At 42.1% G+C, this 20070-nt stretch overlaps 1 protein-coding gene across 2 annotated transcripts in view; it reads left to right on the forward strand.

The window, feature by feature from the left end:
* TSHZ2 (teashirt zinc finger homeobox 2) overlaps positions 1-20070 on the forward strand; it is a 527930-nt gene that overhangs the window by 267273 nt on the left and 240587 nt on the right. The window contains exon 2 of one of the 2 annotated variants that reach the window (XM_055372777.2): positions 15383-18451. In XM_055372777.2, coding sequence (XP_055228752.1) covers positions 15383-18447 — 3065 coding nt within the window. In that variant the 3' untranslated portion in view covers positions 18448-18451. Of the gene's footprint in view, positions 1-15382; positions 18452-20070 lie in introns of those variants that run through there. The other variant, XM_019017509.4, reaches the window with a different exon arrangement.

Below are 20070 nucleotides of genomic sequence, written 5' to 3' on the forward strand. Positions count from 1 at the left end.
AATCCCAAGCAATGTACCAATGGTTTGAGCTTAGTTTACTCAAACATGCCAAGAAAACATTCCGTTTGGGTTAGTATAAATGCATTCTTTGATTCAAAGTATGTATTGAGCACCATCTATCAAACAGTCGGGTCTTTGATTGCAAGCGATAAATATTATCTTTGGCAAACAAGTAAAAACAAGGAATTTGTTGGGAGGAACATAGTGTAGTTCACCAAAAGGGGAGGAACTAGTATGTCTGTGAGGACCAAGGGGGCAGAATCAAAAGACAATCTCTCTATAATAGAATTGTGAAATGGATCTACTCCAGCCCATTTCCACCTTTGAGTCATAGGTTCAGAATTCACATTCCATGGAGCAAGAGTTTGGTTGGCCAAGCTGGTGTTCTGTGCTATAGTAAAGCAAAAACAAAACACCAAAATGGGAAAGAAGAGAGAAAGTTGTCATATGTTCATTTCACCTCCCTGCTCCTTAAACAAATGATCAGATATTTAAACACACAGACATAAACAAACACAATGCACACACAGGATGTCTATATTGTTTTTGCTGGAAAACAGTCCAGATGCACTGGGGTCCCATGAAATTAAACTCCCAGGGGGCCAGAATCTCTGTTCCGTCGTCTCCTTTCCAATGTATCCGTAAGGGAGCAGTTTTATACAGCCTGGACCTTATGATGCCATAAGTCAGTCCCAAGTCAATCTTATATCTGAAAAAAAAAAAAAAAGAGCTACACTACCTACTTTAACATCAAGGGGGAAGGGAGGGTGATTTCAATTGTTAGTTCATCCAAACTGCAAAAATAGAAGTGCAGAGCACTCCCACCAAGATGGCCAACAGTAGGAAATGGATGGTGGTTAGACACAAACAGGAAAGAGTTCCCTCAAGACCTGGGCTTGCCACTAGCGATAAAGCAATGAACCAGACAGATAAGTCTCTGTATTTGTTGCATGAAACTGTCCTGTGCATTGTAGGATGTTTAGCAGCATCCTGGGTCTCTACCCACTAGATGCCAGTAGCACCTTGTCTCCCAGTTGTGACAATCAAACGTCTCCAGACATTAACAAATGTCCCCAGGAGCAAAATCACCCCAGATGAGTCATTAAGGGTGTGTTGGACATTACCAAGTGTGTCTCTAATTTAGTGTCCTCTCAGGGAGCTGGGACCCTCCGGGGGTAAACATTATCTCTGTTGTCCTATTTAAGTAGGATTCTGGAGTGCTGGCTATGTGCAAGATCTTATGTAGTCACAGGATACAAAGCAAGCAAGGAGAAAGAAGAACATTTATAGAGTCTTTACTGTATGCTCAAAAACTCCTGGTGCTGGGCATATAAAGATAAACACTCATAGCCCCCTTTTTCTTAAAGAGCTTACCACCTGGGAGGGGAGGTCAGGAATCACAGTTTGATTTGCCAGTAGTAGAGAAGACCTTTGGGAGGAAATGCCATTTGAAGTGGCCTTGGAATTTGAAATCGCTAATGGATAAATAACAATGGATTTGGTGCTTAACTGCGAGCAGCAATCCCAAATTTTACACTATCAACCAGATCTTCATGAAAAATTAATGGACAGAATAGCAAAAAATTACCTCATACTTTATCAAACAAAAAATTATAATATTTTGCTATCATAATTGTTAGGGACTGAAGAATATATACACCAAGGAACGAAACAATGTGTAACATGAAAAATATCGGGGCACAGCAAGGCTAATTTGTACACATTTATAAAAATGTATCTAATTTGTAAAGTAATGGCTATACAAAACTATAAAATATGCACATACAAATTAGATATATTATGAAGCTCTCAGTTGCAAGGAACTATCTTAAGCAGTAAAGGGTATTATTTGTTCATGAAATTTCAAAGTACAAAGACAAAATCTTCAGGTAGAGTTTGATCAAGGTTGAAATTTTCTTGGCTCCGTGATGTCATATATGTTGGCTTGGTTCTCCAGCTGCCATTCCTCATACTAGCAAAGCTCCTAAAAGTTTATGAGATTATATGTTCTTATATGAAAATAGGAAAAACAAATGGTAAAAACCCTTACTTTCTTAACCATCAAATCAAACTGAGAATGCCAATCACCAATTGGCTTAGATCCAGCCTGAATAACCGAAATAGGATGCTATGGCAAGGTGATTAGGTTTGATGACTCAGCGCCCACACATAGACCTGGGATGGGACCAACCTCAGCCACACTTATTGGGAAGCAACCATAGTGTCTCCTATGATGTACCCTAGAACACTAGTGATCTCTTCAGCATTGCTCAAGAATTAGCACATTTCATTTTTAAATGCTTATAAGTAACTACCAATGTCCTCTTTGAATCTTCATTTTTAGGTACAACTGCAAATTCCCTTTGTACCTCCTAAGGGTCACTCAAAGGTGTTAGAAGCTGCATATAAGGAGATGCTTTTCCAGGAACTCAGCCCATGCCTAATAATCCTCCTCCAGGTCAGAAAGAAAGATCTGGGTTTTGTTTTTGGTAATTTCTCCAAGAAAAGAAAAACTATCATTTACTCCCAGAAGCAAATAAAACAATAAACTCGACTGTGCGTTAAAATAGATAGATGATAGATAGATAGATAGATAGATAGATAGATAGATAGATAGATAGATAGATAGACAGACAGACATGGTTTTTTAGGGGAGTTTGACTTCTATAAGTGTGGTCTGAGAACTGGCTGAAAACTAACATCAGAATAATTAAAAAGCAAGGGAAAATAACCCCCAAAAGGAGAATAAAACAGAGACAAAAAGCCAGAAAGAATATCAAGAACAAGACAGTGGCTGTCTTAGGAACCATTTATTGGTGTTCACCACTGGAGAATATTAAATCACCAGATAGTGCTGTTTTCCCCAACTTTCCTGTCCTGGGACAACAGCCAATTTGGTAGTATTAGGAGGATGCTGATAAAGTGACCTAAAGCCTCTTCCTATTTACCCATTTTCTCTATAGGTAGGGACAAAGAAAAGATGACAGCTCTTGGAAATATCATTCTTAAACTAGCCCTAACCTAAGTCGAAGGGTCAAAAAACCCTGGAGAGTTTTCCATTAGATTATCCAAACTGTCCATTCAAAAAGATCGAAGACCTATGTATTGAAGATCTATGTATCTCCCAGAATTTGGGTCCTTTCCAAGTACTGCTTCATGTAACTATGTGGTGTGGGTTTGGCCCAGCTCAGACTCACTGTTCCATATAAGTTGGCTCATTTAAAAGCTAACCTAGTTAATTAAGAACTGAAATAGGTCAGGATTTATTTGGTGCAGTTACTGGAGTAGTTTAGAAATGCTAATCTCTTTTATCATTAACTTTTTTATTCGTTTGTTTCTTGTAATATAAAAATACTCAATCTGATAAGGGGATTTAAATGAATCTGGAAGGAATTGATTGAGAATAATGTTAGGAGCCTGATGAACATTTTTTTCAGCCAAAACTTGAAAAAGTATATACAAAAAATCCTGAGAAATCCAGCTCCATAACATGATTCTTCATGACTAGGTTTTTGTTCTTGTGATGGTAATGAGAGGAGACATACTGAGTGCTGATTTTTACCAGGCGTTCTGACTTCTTTCCAGTTATCTCACTTAATTTTCAAAATGATCTTTGAGGCAGGTACTATTATTATCTCCAATTGATAGATGGAGAGACTGAGCCCCACGCAAGTTGTTAGTTTGCTCAAGATGATAATGCAGGACATGGCAGAGAAGAGATTTGAACCCAGGTGGGCTTGCTGCAGACCTTGTTCTCTTCCATCCTGTAGCACCTATGAGGGTGGTGCACACACTTTCTCCTCTATTAGGCTGATGCAAAAGTAATTGCTGCTTTTGCCATTGAAAGTAATTACTTTTACTTTTGTACCACTCTCTTTTAATAATAGAGTGTTCTTCTCTGTGCAGACCCTTGCTTCATTGACAACTAGAAAGAGCATGAATGTCACACTTACTTGTCATCAATTCCCAAAGCTTTAGCTGACTTTGACTTTGCAGCATTTCTAAGCTATTGACATATTGAGGCTGTATAATTCTTTGAGTAAGGACCGCCCTGTGGGTTGTAGGATGTTTAGCTGCATCCCTGGCCTCTACCTGCCAGATACCAGCAACACCGCTTCTCTAGGTATAGCAACCAAAAATGTCCTCAAACGTTGTCACATGTCCCCTGGGGAACAAAAACCACCCCCAGAACTACTGAGTAAGAGTATTATGGTGACCCAGCTGGCTCCTGGGTTCCCATTTTCTTCTCTAGAAGAAACCGGCTGCCAAAAATAATGATCTAATTAACTCATTCACCCTGAAGTGCAAAGGTGAGATAAGAGATTAGGTTTTTATATTTTTATAGGGGATGAGTTCTTGGTCCACCTCATGCCAGATGAACATAAGCCAAGTTGTAGGGTTTAAGGCAAGAAGAAGCAGAGAGTAAGAGGTGTCACAATTGCGGGCTCCTGAGTTCACATCACACTTGTACCTGATTCATCTACTTCCCATAGGGAGTAACCCACCCTGTGAGTTTAAACCCATGTGCACACTTCAACCATCCAAAGCAATATTCTGTTTAAAAGATACTTTGTTATTGTTCTCTATGGCTTGAAAGCAAATTGGGACCAGTGAGTAAAATCTAAGTTTTGAATAGAATCTAAGTGTTGGATAGAAAAGCATACTTCACTGATGCAATCATTCATTCACTTATGGGTCCAATCATTCATTTATTTATTCATATATCCAACAAACACTTGAACAAGGTGGGCTGGGTATAGCAATGGGATACAGCGGTAAACAAGATAGATTTGACCTGCCCTCGGGGAGCTTACAGTCTTATCTAGAGGACAATCAAGTACATAGTAAGCACAATTGCAAACTGAAATAAGGTATACAAAAGAAAAATGGGGGACTGAGATAGAAAATAACTTTGGTTGTTGGTAATTTCGGAGGAGTAAGTGGGGAGGGTACAGTGATCAGAGATGAACCATCCGACGAAAGGCATTGGAGCTGAAACTAAAAGAATTAGACTAAAAGGAAAGACTTAGATATAGGAAAAGGGGGAATCTTTTATACATAGGGAATGGAATTTCAAGGGCCTTAAAGAAGGAAAGAATTTGATGAGTTTAGGGAACAAGGAGAAGAATTTTCGCTTTCAAGTCCTAAACAAAATGAACAGTGATAGGGTAGGTCTGAGATGGAAACTGGGCAGGTCATTGCACTCTATGAGTCATCACTGCATGCATGTTCAAGTATATGCTGAGCAGTACTTGACAGAAGTGTTGATGAAGAGATGAAAGCATATCATAAAAGCTTAAACTGAAAGTTCTCCCCAGTCCTTTGATTCGATCAGATTGTACCATGATGGAAACACAGCTCAACTCCTAAGTGTGAGGAATGGAAATGGTTCCCATTCAGTGTGGTCCTCATAGCAGGCTAGTAACAACGACTGTGCTGGTGGAGAGTCCAACATGAAGAAGAGGGTTGGAAAGTCAAGCATCTGAGCCATTTAAGGATACCAAGGCCAGGAAGCCCTTTCCTGAATGAGAAATTGGCCCAATGACATGAAAATTCTTTCCACTTCGGGCTTCTGTGATTCTTCTAGAGACAGCAAAGAATTTTTACCAGAAAACTAAAGTCCAGCCTGCTTTCTGACAGTGCCAATGTAGCTTTTCTGAGAGAACAGTGGGTTTATTTCCTGCTTGCTTGCTTGCTTTCTTGCTTTTTTCTTTCTTTCTTTCTTTCTTCTTAATGGGTAGTGGTCACAGCCATGAACTTAGCAAAAGAAGCAAGTTAAAATTTGTCCATTCTTGGCTAATGCAGTTAGACATTTTCGAGAAAAGGCAATGATAAGTGGTCATTATCCATTATCTGCATGAAATATTTCAGAGAAAGAAGCAGCATTTGCCAAAAAAAGGAAAAGATGTTTGACTTCAAGCCAGGCAAAAAGGAAACAAGATCACCTTCTAGCTCTGTGGGATGGCTGTGCTAATGATGTTATTTCAAGTAAAACTGGAATATATATCTGAAAAAATACAGATGGTGCAGCAGCTTCATATACTTTCTGAAGGTCGTTTTGGACAATGATTCACTGTCCCTTTACTTGGGGGAAAAAAAAAAACCTCTCCAGTCTTGGAAGGAACTATATGTGTGTGAGTGTGTTTATATATCCTTATGAGGAATAAATGTATAGAAAATAAGCATGCATGCCTTGCTGAAAATATTTGTTACCACTTGAAAAGTCAACACCTAAAAATCTTAATTTGATAGGAGAGTCTCAGTTCTATTGTGTAGTTTCTTTGTTCCTGTTTCGTTTCACTTTGTTTTCTCCTCTGTTCCTGATTTGTGACTCTCTGGGTGTAAGGATAATGTAAGGATAATGATTTCTAAACTGGAGCTACCAAAAAGCTTATAAAGTGGTACCCTTCTCACCCTTCTCCATGAATATTTTCTCACTCTCCTTTTTAAATTGTCACCAAGACATGTCGCAATAATAATATACGCTGGACTGAAATTCTAGGTAGCTGAATATAAAGCATTTTTCTTGGAGACCTTCTGCTTTAAACATTTGTCACCTCTCTCAATGCAAAGCCCGAGGCCTCTAACAAAGACCTTTTTCCTCAGATGGTGGGTTGCTTTATTTCTTGAGGATTGCAGACATTGCCATTATGGCTAATGACCTAATAACTTGCTATTTGATGTTTGTACATCACTTTCTATGGAAGTTCCCGGCACACATACCACTGCTCCTTGTTCAAGTGATTTAATATTAAATAACAAACCCCAAACTGGAGGAAGCTCTTTTCTTATGCATTCTTATGCATGACACATAAACAAAGCTGGTTCTTATCTATTGTGAATACCATCTAAAAGCTGTTGGCTTGGAATAAGATTTAGGGATAACAAAGAATGCCAGACTCAACTGATTTCAGCCATCTGTGGGTTCAGGTTGAACATCAGATGTACAGTGGTTGGAAAGTGCCTAGAACCAGCACTGAGAAGTTGGGAGGTAACCCTGCATTCTTGGTGTTTCACATACTTTATCACATGCTATACTCTAAAGCATCTTAAGAAGCAGATACTATTATTATTCCTATTTTATAGATGAGGAAGCTGTGCCTTTGAAAGTTTTCAGTAATTTTCCCAAGATTGTCTTGTCCTTCCCAAGACATTACACAGTACACCAAGGTCTGCCTGATCCTAAGGCTGAGGGGCCATCTTATCTACCCTGTTAACTGATCAGTTCTTGAATCAGCAATTTATTTCTCTCTTGGTTGGTGTTTTCCAGTATAAACTGGGAGCAACCATCTAAGCCATAGGCATTTAGTCTCTTGGTCTCTGGAGAGGACAGGGGCTGAAAGTCCTCAAAGTTGTATGATCTTTTCACAAAGCTGGTTCCCACATACACTGGTGAACATAGGCATAGAGAAGTAGATTGCTAAATATCTCTCTACTAATTAACAGTTTTGCAATTTACATCCAAACTTCTCAAACTTCCTGGCGCATAGGAATCCTCTAGAGACCTTGTTAAATGATTTCTACTCTGTAGGCTTGGGGTGGGGCTGAGAGCTTCCATTTCTAACAAGCTCCCAGGTGATGCCGACACCATCCATCAACCCTACTTGAATAGTGTGGGTTTACAATACACTTCCTCTTTTGTCCTGATAGGATCCTTTCAGTCAGTCAGGCTTGGGATAGTCACTCCTATTTGAGGTTGACAGATGAAGAAATAGGTCAAAGAGCTGATAGGAGAGAGAACCAGAAAAGCACACCAGATTCTCTAACCCCTGGTTCCTGTGGTTCAGAGGTTGCAAATGGTTGGCTCTCAGATGTATTTAGTTTTGTCCACACAGTTGGGTCCAAACGAAATACCTGGCAATCCCAAACTCCATGAAAGTCCTTCAGTAGCAGCTGTGCTTTCTTTCTTTCTTTTTTTTTTTCTTTTTTTTTTTTTTTTTTTTTTTTTTTTGTTTGTTTGTTTGAGACAGAGTCTTTCTATCTTGGACAGGCTGGAATGCAGTGGCGTGATCTCAGCTCTCTGCAACCTCCGCCTCCCGTGTTCAAGTGATTCTCCTGCCTCTCAGCCTCCCAAGTAGCTGAGATTACAGGCATGCACCACGACACCCAGCTAATTTTTTGTATTTTTAGTAGAGATGGGTTTTCACCATGTTGGCCAGGCTGGTCTCAAACTCCTGACCTCATGTGATCTGCCCACTTCTGCCTCCCAAAGTGCTGGGATTACAGGCGTGAGCCACTGCGCCTGGTCCACTGTGCTTTTGATGTGCCATAAACTTTCCTCTTACAGCCCTCGGTGTCCTCCAGACAAGTGTCCAGTCTAGCTGAGTATCCATGATTACTTACCTTCACAACTGAGAACGGATTTTCCTCCACCTGGCCCGCTTCGCCCATTTTCGTTACCTGCCTTCCATCAGTAATATGTGACCTTTTCATGACCTCTCTCTCCAAAACCTCAGCATCCAACTTCTCTCCATAACTCACCTCTCTACTTGCCTTGGCCTTGGAAGACCCACTGTGACGAAAGTCCTAGTGAAACTCCACTAAAGTGTCTTGCATGTGGTAACTGCAGAATAAATATTTCTTGATTAAATGAATAAACAGATGAACCACAAAGGGATGACAGAATATCCACTTCCCCTGACTTAAACTAGCTTAGCCGTTTTTTTGCTGATGACCAAGATGTGGAGAAATTCACAAAATGTGATTAGAAAACGTTTTACAGTCCAAAGAGCTGTAACGATGGCCCAAGAAAGAAGCAACAAGCGTACGCTAAGTGTTTAGACAGACCCCACCTGGTATGCAAGCGCGGTACATGTAAAGCATTCCAATTACCCGAACCATCTTCAGGAAATTGAAAACAAGAGACAGAGATTGTTGTTTTGATGACCACCAGAAACCTCCCCATTTATCTCCGCAGAGTACTCATGGGCTCAGGATGGCCCCCCATCACTGTACCCACGCCATCTCCAGCAGTGCTTTAAACAAAGAATTCTATTTGTTTGGTTCTGACTTTCAGACAGAGGAGGGAGCAAACTCTTCTCTCTCGATCCGTATATATCAGTAACACTTATGTTATATGTGGCATGCCAGGGATAAAAATCCGCGCACCACAAATGTCATGTTTCTTTTTGAACATTTTTCTGTTTAAAAATGTGCATGAACGTAGATAACTTCTCCAGCCAGCAGAGACACTGGGCTCTGACCTGTGGTACCTGGATTCTCTGTAAATGAAGTCTGTGCTCAGGAATGGTGACAGGATCCCACAGCTCTCTCGACTTCCTCTCTCCTGAAACAAAAAGCAGAGGGATCCCTCCACATGGCCCTCCAAGAGGCCCTCACTCCAGGCCTGGCTACCCTTGAGAATAGCTCAGCTTCCTTGAACGCTGAATCCTGTATCTCTTTACTCAGCCTGCCAACATGCATGCCAATTAGTGCCAATAATAATATACATACTAACAGACTTTTAGACCACAGTCACCCAAACACTAGAGACTCATGACAGGGAGCTCTTATTCCGAGTCATCATTTTTTGTACCTACTGGGTACACGCTGAGAAATTCTCACGATCTCCTCATTTTCGTCTGCCTTGAACCCTGTGGCATCTTCCTGTGACTTTAAACAGTCATTTAGTGTGGTAGATTGGCAAAAATGATCCTGTCACCATTGGATATGTTTTTAAATGAGGTCTTGGTTGAATTCTAGTTTAGTTTTTAAAAATCAGCCTTCTTGAGTTTTAAATTGTTCTTATGTTATGATTCCACTTCTGCGGCCATTTTTAAAACTGTCAGTGTTTTTACTGTAAACACTACTGTGGACTTTCAAGGTGACTACAGAAACGTATGCCTAGCAAAAGTCTGATATGTAACTCCATACCACCCATAAATTATTTTGCACAATTTCATTTAAATCATTCTGACTAGAGGTTTGGAAAAAATTGAGGTAATATAGTTTTAAAAATAATTGTTTTCCTCCTTTTGTTGTTGTTTTTTTGGGACAGGGTCTTGCTGTGTCACCCAGACTGCAGTGCAGTGGCGTGATCACAGCTCACTGCAGCCTCAACCTTCTGGGCTCAAGTGATCCTCCCACCACAGCCACCCGAGTAGCTGGGACCATAGGCATGCACCATTATGCCTGGCTATTTTTTTTTTAATTTTTTTGTAGAAATGTTCTTGCTATGTTGCACAGGCTGGTCTCCAACTCCTGGGCTCAAGTAATCCTCATGCCTCAGTTTCCCACAAGTACTGAGATTATAGGTGTGAGCCACCATGCCCAGCCATTAACTTTTCATATGAAAGAAAATTTCTCTAGGAAGAAAATAAAATGTAAGGGTTTATTTCTAATTTTTACCCACACACTATTAGGGTAAAACAAATGCAGCATATAAAATATTCTTCTCCAATAATATTTCTCCTTTTTTAAATGAAGAATTCAGGGGAAGGCTACTCTAATATGTATGTCTGCTAATACATATGTAATGTTGTTTATAGTAGACCAGCTAATGGACTTTATCCATGATAAAAGTAGTCCATACTTTCAAAGTTCCCATGTGTGAATCTTTGTTGAATCAAAGTCTGTTCACATTAAGAGCATAGATTCTGATGCTTTGAGGTCTTGTTGCTTATTTGCAGCCTTTATACTTCGGGGTATAAATCCACAGCTCAAAGAAGTTGGGCAGCAAGGAAGTTGGTAGCTGGGTTGTTCTGAAAAGATGATTTATGGGGATGCTCTGGTATTATTTCATTTCATTTCATTTCATTTCAGACAGAGTCGCACTCTGTCACCCAGGCTGGAGTGCAGTGGCAGAATCTCAGCTCATTACAACCTCCATCTCCCGCTTCAAGTGGTTCTCCTGCCTCAGCCTCCCGAGTAGCTGGGATTACAAGCGTGTGCCACCACACCTGGCTGATTTTCTTTTTTTTAGTAGAAACTGGGTTTCACCATGTTGGCCAGGCTGGTCTTGAACTCCTGACCTCGGGTGATCCGCCTGCCTCAGCCTCCCAAAATGCTGGAATTACAAGTGTGAGCCTCGGCACACAGCCGATACTCTAATTTTATCATTGAGTGAAGTTGATTAGCATGATTGTAATTCACATCTATCTACATGGGCTGAGGGTGGACAGATCTTTACCCACCAGAAGTACCAATTTCACTGCTGAGGAATGGAGCCAAAGTTTGCAGCTGGAATAATCCTTTTTACTGTGTAATCTATTCATTCATTCACTCAAATAGTTTGTGGACATCACTCTGTGCCAGGATGTGAACTGAGCACTGGGGAGGAGCATTCTGACTGCATGGGGATAGATATTCTAACCTTACATTCAGTAGAAGAAGACATCAATCAATAAACAAATGGGTTTATTTCAGAGTCTGGTAAGTGCTCCAGCGATTTCAGGCAGTAGGGTGATGTGATGGATAGTTACACAGAGCAGGGGAGACATCAGAAAAGGCCTCACTGAGAAGGGCCCATTGGAGCTGAGACTTGATAGAACCTGCTATGTGATGGTGCAGACGAAGAACTTTTTGGTCAGAAAAATCTGCAAAGGCAGAAAACCTCAGTCAGGAGAAGGATTGGCGGGGTCAAGGAGGAGCAAGTAGATTATTGTTTCCTAGGCATGAAGAGAAGGCCGTGGGTGATGAGAGAGGGGCAGGGAGGTTGGCCTAGGGCACATCCTGCAGGCTCTTGTAGACCATGCTAAGGGTTGAGATTTTATTGCAAGTGCAACAGAAAGACATTGCAGGAGTTAAAAGAGAGGGATGTCATGACCTAATCCCTTTTACAAAGAATCTTCTAGCAGTTAATTGAAGAGCAGACTGTGGGAAGTAGAAGCAGGAAGCTCATTGTCCAACCTAGGGGACAATACGGTGGCCCAGGCTAGAGCAGTGGCCATGGAGTGGGAGAAAAATGGTCTCTTGAGTCAGTAGTTCAGTCAAAGAATGGACTGGATTTGCTCATGAATCAGCTGTTCCAGGAATGGGGACATCTCATGTGGCCAGAGTCAAGCTGGGGAAATGGATGAAACTGGAAATTGAGGTTGGAAAAGGAAATTTTTGCCACTATGAAGTTTGATCTTCGACCCCCAATCAACAAGGAAGTTCTATAGAGAACAGTTCTTTTGTCCTGTGCTTTGGCATAACTGTGATAGTTTTCTTTCATTAAATAAGTATTCACAAGAGTAAACTTGCCACTCATCCACTTATCCTAAGACTTACACAAGATGCAATCTTATTAAACAAGTCATCAATACAGAGAGAGAGACTGATACTCATTATTCACCCAGATCACCCCTGTTCTGGCTGCCTTTCCTCTCTTGCCCCAACTGCTGGTGGCAAACAAAATCACTTAAGTCAAGTGAACAGTTTTAGATGTATAATATTGAAAGGTGTTTTTTTTTAAAAAAACTCCTTGGAACCCTCAGCCATTGTTAAAATACACTCACTTTGACAGATGTTTGGCACTTTTTGTATGAGGCTTTTCAATGCCTTACCTTATCCAGTGCATGAGATTTAGTCTGCTCTGCAGAGGAAAACAGACAAAAAGGGTCTCTCAGCACGAGTTACTCTTCTGTAAAGGTTATAGTAAACATGTCAATGCCTAATTAAGCAGAAAATTTTATCTGTATTGTGGGGGAGGCGTTTGCTGTCTCTGACTTTTCTTCTGGGGAATCCATTTAGAAGGACAAAGTAGATTGTGAGGTTGAGCTGGTCTGGAAAGCTCTGCTTCCAAATGTCAGTGGGAAAAAAAAAAAAAAGAACACTTCTTTTCTCCTAGTTTGAAAATGACTATACTGGGTGGGCAGATTGTGTGTGTGTGGGTGTGTGTGTACGCACAGGTGCACGCATTAGAGTGCATGTATGTATATTTCATCAATGTACACACAAAATAACATGAATTACTTCCCAACTTCTTGCTAGATGTCAGGCACGGTGCTAGGCACTGAAAATACCGACATGAATGAAACCCAGAAATGCTCTTAGCCAATTGTGATGACAGAAAGTCCTCGTGGCCACCAAATCCCCAGATTTCTTTACTTGCTTTTTTGTTGCTGTGATTACGTTACCCACAGGTGTTGTCACGTGTCTTAGTTGGCCTGGAACATCCTGCTGACTACCTGTTGACCCAGCGTATGTTCCAGAGTAATAGCACCCCTTCATTCTCAAAGTGACCCTATTTGATTGATGAAATTTGTCTGATCCTCTGATGTATGTTACGTGGCTCAGTAACAACTTATTTTATCAGTTGTTATTTAGTTTATTAATTTTATAACAGAGACTTTCTCTTTGAATGGTATATCTATTTTTTGCAAACATACAAGTTAATCCAGGAAAAAGAAAATGGGATGATACCAACAGGAATAATCTAATTCGGCCATACGGTCATTTTAAACTACAGTTTTCCTGCAAGTTGTGACCACTTATTAATGGTTTTTTGACTAGATTGAGTAGTTGTTGTTTTTTCGAACCAATCTTTGAGACTAGAGACCAGTAACGCCAATTTAATAAAAAATCCACCTGTCAATTTGCTAGGAAGGTAAAACACACCATACCAATAGCAGTAAAATAACTAACACAACCATAAAACTCATGGCTAGACTGAATTTATACGTTTCATCTTGTTTTATGGTATTCTGTCACTAAAATCATGGGCTCTTTTCTCCAGTTTTCCCACAGTTTTCCCCTGTGATGTGGTTATCTATTTAGTGACATTTCAATGAAATTCCACTGCTTAACCTTTAGCCTTTGGGTCTCATCAAAGGGTTCTTCATTAGGTTGGCAATACAAAGATAGCAGCATCTCCTGTATTCGGGCATTCTCCCATCAGGCAGACTTGGGTGTATGTCCTCACTCTGCAACGCTAGCTGTGTGGCCTTGGGTGAATTTCCTTACCTTAAAGCCTCAGTTTCCCCCTCTGTGAAATGAAAGTAATAGTGGCTACTTCATGCAGATATTAGACAAAATGAAAGAATGCATTTGCAGTGTTTAGCTTACTTCCTAGGAGACAGCAATTGCTCAATAAATATTCTTTATCTTCAGCAGCAGCAGCAGCGGCAGCCTTTGGAGTTGCTGATTGTAGCTGCTTTATCCTAGCAAATCCCCTTCTCTTCTAATTCTCCGTGCCTGCCTCACAGGACAAACCTCCAGCGCATGACCACTCCTTTTCCAAGCTTTGTCCTTAGTGACTGGAAATAACAGAGCCTGCTCTAAGGTTTTCCCCACGTTGCTACCTGCCACAGAGAGAGGAGACAGAAGTTCATAAAGAAAATATTGCATTAAGATCGTGCAGGCCTTGCAAACCTAAAACTGGATCTCCTTTTCTTTGGGACTTCTTTGGTTGCATTTTATCTGCATGGTTCTGAAAAGGCCAGGTGAAGAAAATGAGCCTATAGGCATAATGTCACATTCCCCATCTCCACTGATGGATATTTGCCCATTAATTCCCTTTGCACTGGCTCACTCATGTCTTCATTTTCCCTATGCAATTACTGGTCCTAAATCCTTTCAGAGAAGGGAAAGCATGCATCCCCAATAGCATTTTGCATCTACAAATCAAATATATAATTGGCATCTCATGACGGGTACCCACAAATCACAGTGCATTTGAAATTACAGGCACAAGATAGAGAGGGCATTTTCAACCTTGTCTGGAAAGGTCTTCACAAACCTGTTTTAGAATAATAAGATAGTCGCCAAATCTCCCATTCTAGCACCATTTGCGATTATTTTCAAGTCATTATATTTGCTGAGCTTATATAATTTTTCAACTATCAACAGAAGATTTTATTTGCATACCCCATCATCTCTCTTCCTGCTGTGTGATTCCCTACAAATAAAAATGTTATAGCAAAAAGACAGGGGCTATCAAAAAATATAATGGCTGTGTATCCAAATCACTTCTGAGCACTCAAAAATGATTTATTTATATGGTTATATGCCAATATATCCAAGTGTCTTGGTAAACTTTACCATCTAGATGCCAAGAGTCAAATCTTAGTCTCCCTATGAGCCAACATTCTTCCCTGTAGCCACATGACTTTAATGGGATATGAATTTCAATCCAGATTTCCTAAAAGTCATACACATGAATTTAGCAACTATCCCATCACAGGAATATTAGAAAGATATTCCTTAAACCTGAAAATTATTAACTTGGGATCCTAGGCATTTATAAAGAATTATGACTCCTGCCAATTGAAAAAAAAAAAAAAGCACTAGATGGCAAGAAAGACACCATTTGGCTTTTCCTGTGTCCACTGCTCACAGTGCATGAAAGTGTAGATTAAATCACCGTTCAGTTCGGCATGGGAAGCACTTAGTCTATGTGAGGAAATTGGAATGGAATATGGAGCCTGTTACTGTCGTTTCATCTCTTCTTCTTCTCTTGCAGGCTACGCCCAGGAGGAACAGCTGAAAGAAGAGGAGGAAATAAAAGAAGAAGAGGAGGAGGAGGACAGCGGTTCAGTAGCTCAACTGCAGGGTGGCAATGACACAGGGACGGACGAGGAGCTAGAAACGGGCCCAGAGCAAAAAGGCTGCTTCAGCTACCAGAACTCTCCAGGAAGTCATTTGTCCAATCAGGATGCCGAGAACGAGTCTCTGCTGAGCGACGCCAGTGATCAGGTGTCGGACATCAAGAGTGTCTGCGGCAGAGATGCTTCGGACAAGAAAGCAAACACTCACGTCAGGCTTCCAAACGAAGCACACAATTGCATGGATAAAATGACCGCTGTCTACGCCAACATCCTGTCGGATTCCTACTGGTCAGGCCTGGGCCTTGGCTTCAAGCTGTCCAATAGTGAGAGGAGGAACTGTGACACCCGAAACGGCAGCAACAAGAGTGATTTTGATTGGCACCAAGATGCTCTGTCCAAAAGCCTGCAGCAGAACTTGCCTTCTAGGTCCGTCTCGAAACCCAGCCTGTTCAGCTCGGTGCAGTTGTACCGGCAGAGCAGCAAGATGTGCGGGACTGTGTTCACAGGGGCCAGCAGATTCCGATGCCGACAGTGCAGCGCGGCCTATGACACCCTAGTCGAGCTGACTGTGCACATGAATGAAACGGGCCACTATCAAGATGACAACCGCAAAAAGGACAAGCTCAGACCCACGAGCTATTCAAAGCCCAGGAAAAGGGCTTTCCAGGATATGGACAAAGAGGATGCTCAAAAGGTTCTGAAATGTATGTTTTGTGGCGACTCCTTCGATTCCCTCCAAGATTTGAGCGTCCACATGATTAAAACAAAACATTACCAAAAAGTGCCTTTGAAGGAGCCAGTCCCAACCATTTCCTCGAAAATGGTCACCCCGGCTAAGAAACGAGTTTTTGATGTCAATCGGCCGTGTTCCCCCGATTCAACCACAGGATCTTTTGCAGATTCTTTTTCTTCTCAGAAGAACGCCAACTTGCAGTTGTCCTCCAACAACCGCTATGGCTACCAAAATGGAGCCAGCTACACCTGGCAGTTTGAGGCCTGCAAGTCCCAGATCTTAAAGTGCATGGAGTGTGGGAGCTCCCATGACACCTTGCAGCAGCTCACCACCCACATGATGGTCACAGGTCACTTTCTCAAGGTCACCAGCTCTGCCTCCAAGAAAGGAAAGCAGCTGGTATTAGACCCGCTAGCAGTGGAGAAAATGCAGTCGTTGTCCGAGGCCCCAAACAGTGATTCTCTGGCTCCCAAGCCATCCAGTAACTCAGCATCAGATTGTACAGCCTCTACAACTGAGTTAAAGAAAGAGAGTAAAAAAGAAAGGCCAGAGGAAACCAGCAAGGATGAGAAAGTCGTGAAAAGCGAGGACTATGAAGATCCTCTACAAAAACCTTTAGACCCTACAATCAAATATCAATACCTAAGGGAGGAAGACTTGGAAGATGGCTCAAAGGGTGGAGGGGACATTTTGAAATCTTTGGAAAATACTGTCACCACAGCCATCAACAAAGCCCAAAACGGGGCCCCCAGCTGGAGTGCCTACCCCAGCATCCACGCAGCCTACCAGCTGTCTGAGGGCACCAAGCCGCCTTTGCCTATGGGATCCCAGGTACTGCAGATCCGGCCTAATCTCACCAACAAGCTGAGGCCCATTGCACCAAAGTGGAAAGTGATGCCACTGGTTTCTATGCCCACACACCTGGCCCCTTACACTCAAGTCAAGAAGGAGTCAGAAGACAAAGATGAAGTGGTGAAGGAGTGTGGGAAAGAAAGTCCCCACGAAGAGGCCTCATCTTTCAGCCACAGTGAGGGCGATTCTTTCCGCAAAAGCGAAACACCTCCAGAAGCCAAAAAGACTGAGCTGGGTCCCCTGAAGGAGGAGGAGAAGCTGATGAAAGAGGGCAGCGAGAAGGAGAAACCCCAGCCCCTGGAGCCCACATCTGCTCTGAGCAACGGGTGCGCCCTCACCAACCACGCCCCGGCCCTGCCATGCATCAACCCACTCAGCGCCCTGCAGTCCGTCCTGAACAATCACCTGGGCAAAGCCACGGAGCCCTTGCGCTCACCTTCCTGCTCCAGCCCAAGTTCAAGCACAATTTCCATGTTCCACAAGTCGAATCTCAATGTCATGGACAAGCCGGTCTTGAGTCCTGCCTCCACAAGGTCAGCCAGCGTGTCCAGGCGCTACCTGTTTGAGAACAGCGATCAGCCCATCGACCTGACCAAGTCCAAAAGCAAGAAAGCCGAGTCCTCGCAAGCACAATCCTGTATGTCCCCACCTCAGAAGCACGCTCTGTCAGACATCGCCGACATGGTCAAAGTCCTCCCCAAAGCCACCACCCCAAAGCCAGCTTCCTCCTCCAGGGTCCCCCCCATGAAGCTGGAAATGGATGTCAGGCGCTTTGAGGATGTCTCCAGTGAAGTCTCAACTTTGCATAAAAGAAAAGGCCGGCAGTCCAACTGGAATCCTCAGCATCTTCTCATTCTACAAGCCCAGTTTGCCTCGAGCCTCTTCCAGACATCAGAGGGCAAATACCTGCTGTCTGATCTGGGCCCACAAGAGCGTATGCAAATCTCTAAGTTTACGGGACTCTCAATGACCACTATCAGTCACTGGCTGGCCAACGTCAAGTACCAGCTTAGGAAAACAGGCGGGACAAAATTTCTGAAAAACATGGACAAAGGCCACCCCATCTTTTATTGCAGTGACTGTGCCTCCCAGTTCAGAACCCCTTCTACCTACATCAGTCACTTAGAATCTCACCTGGGTTTCCAAATGAAGGACATGACCCGCTTGTCAGTGGACCAGCAAAGCAAGGTGGAGCAAGAGATCTCCCGGGTATCGTCGGCTCAGAGGTCTCCAGAAACAATAGCTGCCGAAGAGGACACAGACTCTAAATTCAAGTGTAAGTTGTGCTGTCGGACATTTGTGAGCAAACATGCGGTAAAACTCCACCTAAGCAAAACGCACAGCAAGTCACCCGAACACCATTCACAGTTTGTAACAGACGTGGATGAAGAATAGCTCTGCAGGTATGGGTTTGCTCCGAGGCATTGCGATTAGCCTGGTGAGGAGCTTCTTACAGGGAGATGGGTCTGCTTAGAGGCAGCTAGCATCTCCCAATGCCAAGCAGGATAGTAGCTTGCTGGAGTAGGATTTATTTTAATGAAAGACCAGAACATGAAAACTAAGTCCTAATCATTCTCTTAAGTCCTCTAGTTTAGAGCTGGGAACTAGAATAAAACGGGTTTAGAGAGATAAAGTTCACAGATTACTACTGCTTTTTTTAGGCCTTCATCATCCATAATCCTGAATTACCCAAGGCAAGCTCCAGTGTCCAGCCAAGGCTATCTTTCATTTTAATTATTAGATACTAACTTCTGTCACCATTCCATTTCACCACCCCACCTTTCCATAGCCATGCCAATGACTTATAAAGTGACAAAAAGGTGAGCAATGGAAGAAAGGTTGGAGAGTGCTAGAAGTAGTTACTATATAGAGATTCCTTAATCAGCTCATGAATAGCTTAAAGTTGTCTTTATGATTGTTACTTGTAATGAATGCTTTTTTGCAGCTTAATTTTAGTAATTGCCACCTTCCACCTCTTCCCTTTGGTTATTTTCTACATTAAGTGTCCTATGAATGAGCATGTGCCCTTAACAGGTTGGTAGAAAAATATTCTTCTTTGCAGAACATTGAGATGAAAAGAGAAGAAGCTTATTTTCGTCTTTCATCTTTTGGTTTTCTTGTGGATAGACCAGTATTAGAGCCCACCTTTAACAAAGAGAGGCAATGTGTGCCCTTGAGGTTTCATTTCACATAAAGAAACAAATGGCTTTCTGTACACTTATGTTAATGTGCATGGAGTCCCATAGCTTGAAGATAATGTGCATCATGTGTCATAGAAGTTCCATGCCTTATATAGTCAACCATGCCCAGACCATTTGTGTCATTTTTAGGAAACAGGGCAGAGACCAAGGTCAAATGCCTTGGCAGATTAGTTTCACCAGCCATTTTCAAATGTTGAGGATAAGCAAGGCTGGGTCTTAACCAATCTCTTTCATTTGCCCACTTGTGTTTTCTCTACTTCTTTTTCTCTCCCTTCCAGCATGACGCCCGCACACACTAAGGGCCCTCCTATGTGTTCAGGTGGTCCTCTACCTTCGGCCATTCCCCAAGATGGGAACCCAACCTGAACTAAACCTTCTGTGCTGACCAATCCAGTTGACATCATGTTAAGTTACGGATTTGCTCCTAGTTAATTAGCTCTTAATTCACGATCAAATATGAAAAACTAATAACATATAATCGCTCACCACACCCTATTGTCAGAGCATTGGTTTACAAATAGAAGACTTTCAGAACAAGCTAGAAAGGTAGGACACTAGGAGAGTTCCAGGTAGAGAGCGGTATTTACATGGCATGGCTTTGGGCTTGCCTCACATCAGACAGAGGGGTTTACTGAGTGTGAAGATGGCCAAGATGAAATAAAAAGTTAAAATATCTGACCTGGGACTCTCCCCTGAGTGAGGCGATCTACGCTTCTGATGGAGAGGAGTCCTCCTATAATTCTAACTGCTATCTAGCCCCAAATGAAGACTATCTTTTTGGTTTGCATGTTTTTGTCATGATGATTGAATGTATTAT

This window comes from Gorilla gorilla, chromosome 21, assembly GCF_029281585.2.
Source record: "Gorilla gorilla gorilla isolate KB3781 chromosome 21, NHGRI_mGorGor1-v2.1_pri, whole genome shotgun sequence".
Taxonomy (NCBI): Eukaryota; Metazoa; Chordata; class Mammalia; order Primates; family Hominidae; genus Gorilla; species Gorilla gorilla.